General features: G+C 39.8%; 2 protein-coding genes and 1 pseudogene across 7 annotated transcripts in view; all 3 read right to left on the bottom strand.

Annotated features, from left to right (window-relative positions):
• Positions 1–5,108, bottom strand: part of LOC108490517 — a 9,766-nt pseudogene extending 4,658 nt beyond the window's left edge.
• Golph3l (golgi phosphoprotein 3 like) overlaps positions 1–8,177 on the bottom strand; it is a 42,986-nt gene extending 34,809 nt beyond the window's left edge. For all 3 annotated transcript variants that reach the window (XM_029560612.1, XM_029560613.1, XM_008827082.3), the window contains exons 1-2: positions 7,990–8,177; positions 5,183–5,377 (exon numbers count right to left, since the gene is read on the bottom strand). In XM_029560612.1, coding sequence (XP_029416472.1) covers positions 5,183–5,365 — 183 coding nt within the window. In that variant the 5' untranslated portion in view covers positions 5,366–5,377; positions 7,990–8,177. The remainder of the gene's footprint in view (positions 1–5,182; positions 5,378–7,989) is intronic.
• A 1,556-nt stretch (positions 8,178–9,733) lies between these two features.
• The window catches only part of Hormad1 (HORMA domain containing 1), a 27,743-nt gene continuing 26,388 nt past the window's right edge, over positions 9,734–11,088 (bottom strand). For 3 of the 4 annotated variants that reach the window (XM_029560604.1, XM_029560605.1, XM_029560606.1), the window contains one exon: positions 9,734–9,845. In XM_029560604.1, coding sequence (XP_029416464.1) covers positions 9,765–9,845 — 81 coding nt within the window. In that variant the 3' untranslated portion in view covers positions 9,734–9,764. Of the gene's footprint in view, positions 9,848–11,088 lie in introns of all 4 variants that reach the window. The other variant, XM_008827081.2, reaches the window with a different exon arrangement.

Here is an 11,088-nt window from a genome sequence, read left to right as displayed (position 1 = left end):
TGTATTGCCTGCATGTATGTGAGTGCACCCGTGTCGTGCAATGCCGTGGAGCTCAGAAGAGGGCTTCGGATTCCCCTGGCACTGGAGTTAAGGACGGTTTGTAGCTGCCATGTGGGTGCTGGGAATCGAACCCAGGTCCTCTGCGAGGGCAGTCAATGCTCTTAACCACTGAGCCATCTCTCCAGCCCCTGTTCTTTTCTTTAAAAAAATTTTATTTAATGTGTATGAGTTTCTTGCCTGCATGTATGCATGTGTATCATATGTGGGCCTAGTGTTTGGGGAGGCCAGAAAGGAGTGTCGATTTCCTGGAATTGGAATTGAAGATGGTTGTAAGCCCCTATGTGAGTACTTCCTGAACCAAGTTAAAACTAAAAATTTGTGAACTATCTTCATAAATAAATTAGAATAACTCCAAAGGTGGTAAATTATTTGTCCATTTTATATAATGGATCACCAATACGTTGAGTAATAACTATGGTCATAGCTCTCAATGAAGTCCTCTTTTGTTCTGTGTCCTAAAATTTATATTTACTAAGAAGTTATGAGTATACAAAGTTCAAAAGCAGTTTCTCTACAGCACAGAAGCAAAAATTCTGGTATTTAGGGTCACTAAGAAACTAATCAGTTCTATTTAAAACTCTGGGGCTGGGGATGACTCACTGGGTAAAGCACTTGCCATGCAAGCATGAGGACTTGACTCTGGATCCCCAGAACCCAAATCTCAAAAAAGTAAAGGGGCTGGAGAGATAGCTCAGTAGCTAAGAGCACTTGCCATGAGTACCCGAGTTCAAATGCCCAGCACCCACATAAAAAGCTGGGTGTAGCCATGGGTGTCCGTAATCCCAACATTGTGGGAGGAAGAGACAGGAAAAAAACTGGGGCTTGCTGGCTGCCAGGTTAGCTCCAGGTTTAGCGACAGACCCTCTCTCAAGGGAATAAGGTGGAGAGTGATGGAATGGGACATCCAAGTTTCTCGTGTAGAAGGAAGACACATATGTGTTTATATACCACATACATACATGTTTATATTCCACACACATACACTCTCTCACATATATATCAAAAAAATTTTAGTAAAGTAAAATAAAATGTACAGCTTACAAGATTACCTTGGTAATTTGATAGGATAAAAATAGACACTAGACATAGTAAATAAAATCTACAGTGTAAGAATAAGGGTATTTCCAATTCAGAAAATCAGTGCAGGAAAGAAGAGATACTACTAGATGTAGATGGCCAAATAATTTCTAAGGACAATTATCAAAGCTAAACAATATTTTTCTATATTTCTATTTCTATATTTTTGGTATTTGCTTAAGATGTTCTTGGAAAGGAAAAAGGGTGTTTAAAATGTTTATCTAGGGCCAGTAAGAAGGCTCAGTGGGTAAAGGCGCCTGCTGCCAAGCCTGATGACCTGAGTTGGATCCCTGGAACCCACATGATGGAAGGAGAGAAGCATTCCTACAAGTTGTCCTCTAATTTCTACATGTGCACCATGACAAGCACACACACACACACACACACACACACACACACACACACACACACACAACACACACATACTATGAAAACACAATGTTTTTTTGGTCTTTTTGAGACAGGGTCTCCCTGTAGCCCTAGCTGGTCTGGAACTTGCTATGTAGACCAGGCTGGCCTTGAACTCATAGAGATTCCCCTGCCTGCTGCCTGCGCTGAGTGCTGAGATTAAAGGCGTGTACCACCACACCCAGAAAAAGCACAATTTTTTTAAATGTAAAAACAAACAAACAAACAAACAAAAATATATATGTAACTACATGCCTTCATAACTTCTTCATGGAATATTCAGTAAAATGTTAACTTAAGGGGCTGGAGAGGTGACTCAGGGCTTAAGAATGCTTGTTGTTCTTTTAGAGGACCTGAGTTCTGTTCCCAGCACCCACATGAGGCAGCTCACAATGCCTGTAACTCCAGCTCCAGAGGATCTAACACCCTCTTCTGGTCTCCATGGGTGGACACACACACGACATACACTCACATAGACAAATATACAATACACATGTTTTTAAAATTTATTATTTGTATTTTATGTGTATGTGTGTATTGCCTGAATGTAGGTAAGTGCACCTGTGCCGTGCAATGCCTGCAGAGGTCAGAAGAGGCTGTCCGATCCCCTGGGACTGGAGTTACAGACAGCTGTTAGCTGCCATTTAAAAAAAAAATCTTAAAAAAAAGTTAAAGGACCTGGGGAGATAGATCAGTAGGTAAAATACTTACCTTGTAAGCACAAAGGCCTGAGTACAATCCCCAAAATCCATGTTTAAAAAAAAAAAAAAAGCCAGACCTTGGGAGGCAAAGATAGGGAGAATCCTAGGACTTGCTGGCCAGCCAGCTTAGTCTACTTGATGAGTTCCAGCTTAGTGTGGACAAGAGCTGGAGAGATGGCTTAGTGGTTGCTCCTGATTTGGGGGCTGGAGAGATGGCTAAGTGGTTAAGATTACTGGCTGCTCTTGCAAAGGACCCAGGTTCAATTCCCAGCACCCACATGGCAGCTAACAACCATCTGTAACTCTAGTTCCAGAGGATCCAACACCCTCTTCTGACCTCCTTGGGCACTGCATGACATGGGTGAACTTAAACACATGCAGGCAAAATACTCATACACATAAAATAAAAATAATAAATATTAAAAAAATAAAAGGACTTGAGTTTGGTTCCCAGCACCCACATGGTGGCTAACAATTGTCCATAGCTCCAGTTCCAGGGGATCCAATGGCCTCTTCTGTCTTCCATGGGTGCACTTACATACTCATACACATAAAAATATATATAATAAAAATTTTTTTTGGTTTTTTTTTGAGACAGGGTCTCCTTGTAGCCTCAGCTGGCCTGGAACTCACAGAGATCCACCTGCCTCTGCCTCCGAAGTGCTGGGATTAAAGGCGTGCACCACCAAGCTCAGCCATTTTTTTTTTTTTTTTTTGTCTTTTTGAGACAGGGTCTCCTTGTAGCCCCAGCTGTCCTAGAACTCACTATGCAGACCAGGCTGGGCTTGAACTCACAAAGATCTGCCTGCCTCTGCCTCCCAAGTACTGGGACCAAAGGCGTGCACTACCACGCCCAGCAAAGTATTTTTTTTTTAAACTCAAGGTGGATGGCTCTTGAGAAACATTCAAAGTTCTCCTGACTTCCACATGCACCCACACACATATGTGCATCTGCACATATAAAATACACATATACCACAAACATGTACCTACACATACACAGATAAAAAAAAGTTAACTTACAAATGAAAGATAGTGTACATTATTGCTAGAAAAGCCAGGAAAATATCTGGTTATTATACTATAAGACTTATCAGTTCTATTGTAAAATAAATTGTTCTTTCTAGGCAGAGACAGGAGGATTGCTCTGGATTAGAGGCTAGTTTAGTTTACCTAATAAATTTCAGGAAAGCTATGGATACATAGCAAAAACTCTGTTTCAAACAACAACAACAAAAAAACAATGAAAGAAAATTGTTGGGCTGGGGATGTAGCTAGGCAGGTAGATGTAGCTTAGCATGCATGAAGTACTGGGTTCAGCCCACAGCACCACATAAAGCAGACATGGTGACAAGGTGCTCTTAATCCCAGTATTTAGAAGATTAAAGCAGGAGAATCAGAAGTTCAAGGTCATCATCCTTTGCTACATTTCAGGCTTACATGAAATCTTGTCTTAAGGAAAAAGAAAATCTGGGCTGGAGAGATAGCTCAGTAGTTAAGAACACTGGCTGCTCTTGCACAGGACCTGGATTTGATTCCCAGCACCCACATCATGGTTAACAACCATCTGTGACTCCAATTCTAGGGGACCCAACGTCCTCTTTTGACCTCCTTGGGCACTGCACACTGCACAACATGAGTGCACTTACACACATGTAGGCAATATACTCGTATATAAAAAAATTAAAATTAAAAAAAAAGAAAATCTTATCATGTAATCCAGGCCTCAAAGTTGCTTATGTAGCCCAGGCTGACCTTGAATAATCTTCTTGCTGGATTGCAGATGTACACCACCACACTTGCCTTTTATTTTTTAAATATTTTTATATGTATGTTTTACCTACACATATGTATATGCACCCACGTCATACAATGCCTTTCAAGGTCAGAAGAAGGCATTTGATCCCTTGGAACTAGAGTTATGGATGGTTGCTACCTGTTAAACCCAGGTCCTCTGAAAGAGCAGCCAGTGCTCTTAACTGCTAAGCCATCTAAGCCATCTCTTCAGTTCTTCCCCTTGGCTTTTTTTTTTTTTTTTGGTTCTTTTTGAGACAGGGTCTCCCTGTAGTCCCAGTTGGCCTGGGACTCACTATATAGACCAGGCTGACCTTGAACTTACAGAGCTCTGCCTACCTTTCTTCCCAAGTGCTGGGATTAAAGGCATATGCCACCATGCCCAACAACCTTTGGCTTTTTGAGACAGGGTTTCAAACTTCTATGTAGCCAAAGATGACCTTTAACTCATTATCTTCCTAGTGCCAGGATTATAGGCATGTACCACCAACTTTGGCCTGAGAAAAATAATTTCTACTATAAGAAACCTACCCATTATTTGTTTCTATAAAACAGATATTCATACTTTTTTTGTTTTTGTCTTATTTTGAATTTTAAGACAGGGTCTTGCTTCATGGCTCTAGCTAGATCATGCTGGCTTTGAACTTATGGAGATCCAATTGCCTTTACTATAAGTGTATATAACTGCTATAAGTGTAGGTCACCATACCTGGTTGAAGATTTTCTTCTCTTCCAAGCTCAAAAAGAGTTGAATATATGGGCCCTCTTTCTAAGTTTAATAAGAAGCTATTATTTCATCATTAAACTGACTTGGGAAACTACAAGTATAACCTTTACTTTTCTTTCATTTGTTTGTTTTGAGACAGGGTCTCCTTGTAGCCCCAGCTGTCCTGGAACTCACTATGTAGACCAGGCTAGCCACAAAGATCTGCCTGCCTCTGCCTCCCAAGTGCTGGGATTAAAGGCATGCGCCCAATAATTATGTAATTAAATTATACTTTAAGTAATTATATTTCTGGATTTTACCTTGCAAGTATCAGTCTCTTTCCCATGTTCCTCCATCTCCATTATGGCTGAGTTTACTTCCTAAACATTCCAATATTTGAGTCTTTGAGATAGTCTGGCAAACCTAATGGCATTACCTCTTTATCTTTTAGTCCCAGGAGCAATACTTCTTCCATAAGAGTGAGTCGGATATCCTTAGAGTCTCCAGGGTCATCATTATCTGGACTTCTGTCTTGATTAGTGTCTTCTTCAGTTTCTACTTTCTTTTCAGAGGTCTTGCTTACTTCAGTTCGGCGGGTTCGGTGAGTTAATGTCGTCATTCTCACCTGTTTCTGGAGGGAGTGGTGAAAAATATCTGTATGTGTGCTTTAGTAAATAAATATAGATTCACAGAAGACACGTGTATGTGTGTGTGTGAATGTGTGTGTATACACACATGTGCTAAAAATGACTAAGCTTAACTATAGAAAGAAGTAAACAGAAGCCCTGGCTAATGTGCTATCTTTTTCACAGTGTAACAGCTTAAATTTCACAGATGGCAATAAAAAGATTACCTGTAAGCCAGGTATGGTAGCGCATGCCTTTAGTCCCAGCACTCAGGAGGCAGAGGCAGGTGGATCTCTGTGAGTTTGAGGCCAGCCTGGTCTATATAGCGAGTTCCAGGCCAGCTACAGCTAGACCCTGTCTCAAAAAAAAAAAAAAAAGATTAAGCATGCTGATCTCTTAGGTATAACCTATAACCTATAACCTAGGAGTGAATTATTTTTACCATTGTTACTCTTCTTTCACAAAAGGTATCCTCAAGTTAAATAAGATGAAATAGCAAAAATTATAGGCATCTGGTCTCCAAATGCACATAATTTTTAATTTCTATAAACATTTAATGGTACACTATGAAACATATACAAAAATACAAATACATGGGGTTGGAGAGATGGCTCAGTGGTTAAGAACACTGGTTGTTCTTGCAGAAGACCAGGGTTCGAATCCCAGCACCCACATGGCAGCTAACAACTGTGCATAACTCCAGTCCCTGGGGATCCGACAGCTTCTTCTGACCTCCGAGGGCACTGCACAACACGGGTGCACTTACCTACATGCAAGCAATACACGCATACACATAAAATAAAAATAAAAGTTTTAAAAAATACAAATACAAATAAAACATGTTTAAATATTTTTAATCATTATTGTATGTGTGCATGATATGATGTGGGTGTACACATGCTATGGTGCAAGTGTGGCGGTCAGGGAACAACTTTGTGGAGTTGGCTCTATTTTTATGTGGGTTCTGGGTGTCTAATTCAGGTTACCAGGCTTGTGGAGCAGGTTCCTTTACCCAATGAGCTGTCTCTCATCCCCATGTTGCAGTATTTTCTTTGCATACCCTAAAAGTGCATTTCATGGATTCAAATTGGAAATCACTAGAGCAATGCTTTAAATCAAGTATGAGAACTTAGCACCCTTGCTCTAGTGGGTTATCATGTGAATATACAAATAGCTGCTAACCAAAAACCTAGAGAGAATGTTAAAAGATTATCAAATTCGAGGGCAGGGCGTGGTGGCACACGCCTTTAATCCCAGCACTTGGGAGGCAGAAGCAGGCGGATCTCTGTGAGTTCAAGGCCAGCCTGGTCTAAATAGTGAGTTCCAGGACAGCTGGGGCTACAGGGAGACCCTGTCTCAAAAAGACAAAAAGACAAAAAAAAAAAAAAAGATTATCAAATTCTCAAAAGAAAAAAGGGGGCTGGAATGTAGCCCAGTGTTAAAGCATGTGCTTAGTATGTACAAAGTCCTAAAGCTCCATTCCTGGCAATGCAAAAACAAAGCAAAAGAATGAAAAAACAGAGCACATACCCTTTTATACCCAACACCATACCTGTTTAAATGATCTGTGATAAAGTTTAAAGTTAGCATATTTTTATACAAGTCTAGATGTCAATTTTATAAAACAAATATTTAACATCAGTCATTATGTACCTTTGCAATCAAAAGGATATTTTAGCCTCTAATCCTTTGTTGTTCTGGGGTTCTCTCCGTTTTCCTTTCCTCCTAATATTTTACCCAGTCTTTGAAGGCCTACCAAAGACTCACTGTGAAGCCTTTAAGTGAATCTCTCCCTCTCCATTACTCATACCCTGCATGGCCAGAATTAGTTTCTCCTTCAGCTGTACTTTCACAGAACTTTACGTATACTTACTTTTTCAAAAGTATTTATAGCCGGACGTGGTGGAGCACACCTTTAATCAGTACTCGGATGGTAGAGGCAGGCGAATCTCTAAGATTGAGGCCAACTTAGTCTACATAGTGAGTTCCAGCTGGGGCTACAGGGAGACCCTATTGCAACCCCACCCTCAACTCCCACCTCCAAACCTCCCCCTATCGCGGCAAAAAAGTATTTATTACAGTCCCTTTTTTGGTATGGCTGTATGCCAACTAAAACTTCTTGTGGGCAAGGATATTGCCATCTTGGGTTTTTATTTCTCCATAGCAACTAACACAATATTGTTAACGTTGTAACTACTAGACAAATATATACTCATTAAAATGGATGCTCAGAAAAGCATGTAAACGTTTCAAATTGAAATACACATGAAGTGACTCACAAATAATTCTTCACACAACGGTATACTTCAAATATAACTTTTGGCTAGAGGCAAGAAAAGTGAAAGAGGAACAGAACCAGGGCTTTAAGGTACTCACTCTATTTGGCACAGAACTGGGATTATTTCCTAACCTAATCTAAGAAACTTTACAGCCTTGGGGAAATAGGGGGGGATTTTCTTTGAGGAATTCATTATTTCCCTATGGACACTTACTAGTTAAAATATCCTATTTGAAAAAAAATCACTACCAACAATAAATAAAAGCCACCCTTTCCCCATAAAGTAAAAAATTTGGAGGCTTTTTGGACGTTAGGAAATGTTATTTTTCTGTTGCTTACCTGATGTTACTGCTGGGCTACAGGGGGACGCAGGCTCCAGCTTGCGCTCTATTTTAGGAGGACACCAGTTTCCCCTAACCCAGCCCCGTCTAAGTAGATGAAAAACTTCTCAGGCACGCAGAGAGCACAAACTTCCTGATCCTTCGATGCAGAGGGGGAATAACACATCAGCTTCCTCAGGATCACTAGGCAACCTACCTTGGTGTTTCTTCACTGGACCAATCAGAAACTCCCAAGATTGAGTCTAGCCAATCGGAGCTTATGAGGGGCGGCCCTCCGGGCTATTGTGTTGCGATCCAGACAAACATCACCGAAAGGAGGCAGGTTTGGGTTTAACCTGACAGCTGGTCAATCCAATGAAGGAACTTCAGAGGAAGAGAGGACAAGGGCTGCGCTCCCACCCCGATTAAATCAGCCAATCATAGTATCTCGTGAGATAAAAAGGGCTGCCAATCATGAAGGGTTTCTGTTGGCCAATTTCAGTGTGGCAGGTGTGTTCCTGTAGTAGTGTACACTGGGACTACTGGGTGAGAAACGTAGGTACCCAGCCCGAAAGCTAAGAACAACTTCTTGAAAGTTTTGTTTCTGATAGCTTAACCATCTAGAAAAACCTGATCTGACTCAGTTTGTGGGCATTTTTGATTTACATTAAACTGGATATGTACGTTCCTACCATCACACACATAACAATCCCTGTGTAGATAGCATTTGTTACTGATAAGGCTAATATACGTTTTTGGAATATGGCTGTTGAGACTACAAGAGGCGAAGTCTTGAAGTCTTCCTTTTCTAAAGCAAAGGAAGCAAATGGCAACATTAAATCACTTTCATGTTGCTACTCAAAAAGTTCTAAGTGTGCTCAACTCTTCCAAGATAATATCCACCTAAATGTTTTCAAAATTGGTGGCTAACTTTCTGCTAATTAAATAACAACTAGAAGGCATGAAAGAGCCTACATACTGAATGTCTTATTTAGGCTAGTACAATGCTAGTCTTTTATTGGACATTATTATCAGTCATCTTTGTTCTGTAGTACAAAATGTAAAAAAAGTGAAAAATTAAAAATTATTATATATCATGTTAATAATACACTAAATCAAAATACTGTTATTTTAATAAAATTACAAACCAGTTAAATGGCATAGTTTTAACATAAAAAGGGAATCCTTATAAAAATTTAATGCCAAAATAAACATTTGTTTCAAAAATGATTTTAGAGGACCTTAAAAGTTAATACATATTTAGAGCCTGGAGAGATGGCTCAGCAGTTAAGAGCACTTACTGCTCTTGCAGAGGACTGGGATTTGATTCCCAGCACCCACTTACTAGTTAGCAACCATCTGTAGCTTCAGTGCCAGGGAATCTGATGCCCTCTTCTGACCTCCATAGGCATTGCACAACAGAGGTGCACTTATACACATGCAGGCAATACACTCATACACATAAAAATAATATTTCAAAAAAAAAGATTTTTTAAAGTTTTAAAAAAGTTAATACATATTTAAGGAAAACTCCCTTTAAAGTGGAAGACAGATCAATATTCAGTAATGAGTAGAATCAATTATGACATTTGTACCTTGGTTTTTATTCAATAGTTCCCTTGGATTTATCTCAGGTAAGATTAAAGACCACAAAATAGGAGCTAAAAACTTTATTAAGTGTATGAACTCTGTAAAGCTACAAATAATTCTCAGAGGTACAGAAAATTAATAATACAGCATCTCTTAGTTTAAATGTTGAACAGAATTACAAATATGAATAAGAAAAAATAATTTTTATGTATGTTCCTTTGGCTCTCTAACTCTTCTTCTTTTCCACACTGACTCTTGACCAGAAGATTCAAAGAGTTGGAGGATCTGTCAAAATAAAAAAACTACTTAGAGATTTTCCAGTTTAATTTTTAAAAATATTTTATTCTAGCCGGGCGTGGTGGCACATGCCTTTAATCCCAGCACTCGGGAGGCAGAGGCAGGCGGATCTCTGTGAGTTCAAGGCCAGCCTGGTCTACATAGTGAGTTCCAGGACAGCTGGCTACAGGGAGACCCTGTCTCAAAAAAAAAAACAAAAAAAAAATTTTAATTTTATTTTTGAAATTTATTTTTATTTTATGTGTATGATTGTTTTGCTTCCATTGATGTAAGTGTACCCATGCATGCAATGCTCATGGAGGTCAAGAAGAGGGTTCTGGATCCCCTAGAACTGGATTTATGAATAATTGTTATCTGTGCCATGTGGGTGTTAGAATAGGGTCCTCTGCAGGAATAGCCAGTGCTCTTACCTGATGCATCATTTCTGCAGTCACCAAGATTTTATTCTTTAAAATTGTGTATTTGAGCCAGGTGTGGTGGCACATGCCTTTAATTCCAGCGCTTGGGAGGCAGAGGCAGGCGGATCTCTGTGAGTTCAAGGCCAGCCTGGTCTACATAGTGAGTTCCAGGACAGCTGGGGCTACAGGGAGACCCTGTCTCAAAAAGACCAAAAAAAAAAAAAAAAACTGTGTATTTGTGTATCTCTGTGCATTAGTATGTGCTCAGAAGTTCAGGTTCCCATGGAGGATAGAAGGGGTTGGATCCACAATAGCTGGAGTTACAGGCTGTTGTGAGCTGCCCTACATGGGTGCGGGGAACTGAACTCGGGTCTTCTGCCAGAATAGTACATGCTCTTAACTATTAAGTCATCTCTACAATCCCTAGCTTAAAATTTTTTTAGATTTATTTATTTGTGTGTGTGTGTGTACATGTACATGCGCACATGCCACGATGAGAGTGCATAAAACCAGATGGGGTGGTACACATCTATAATCCCAGCACTCAGGATTCATTGACTGAACTTAGATCATCAGTACCTTTACTGGCTTAGCCAGCTTCATGCCCAAGACTTTCCAGCTTAAATATTTATAATTTTGGATCCTTTTTCCTTCCTCTCTGTCTCTCTCTCTCTCTGTCTCTCTCTCTCTCTCTCTCTCTCTGTTTCTAAATAAATTAAATAAATAAATAAATAAATATGATTTTCTTATTTTGAGATAGGCTATCCAAGATGGCCTCCTACTCATTATGTAGCCAATGATGGTCTTGAACTTCTCATCTATTTGCTTTCATA

This window comes from Nannospalax galili, unplaced genomic scaffold (genome assembly GCF_000622305.1).
Source record: "Nannospalax galili isolate Female #2095 unplaced genomic scaffold, S.galili_v1.0 scaffold1212, whole genome shotgun sequence".
In the NCBI taxonomy this organism is placed as follows: domain Eukaryota; kingdom Metazoa; phylum Chordata; class Mammalia; order Rodentia; family Spalacidae; genus Nannospalax; species Nannospalax galili.
The sequence above is the reverse complement of the archived record's forward strand: the minus strand, read 5'-3'. Positions and strand labels throughout refer to the sequence as shown.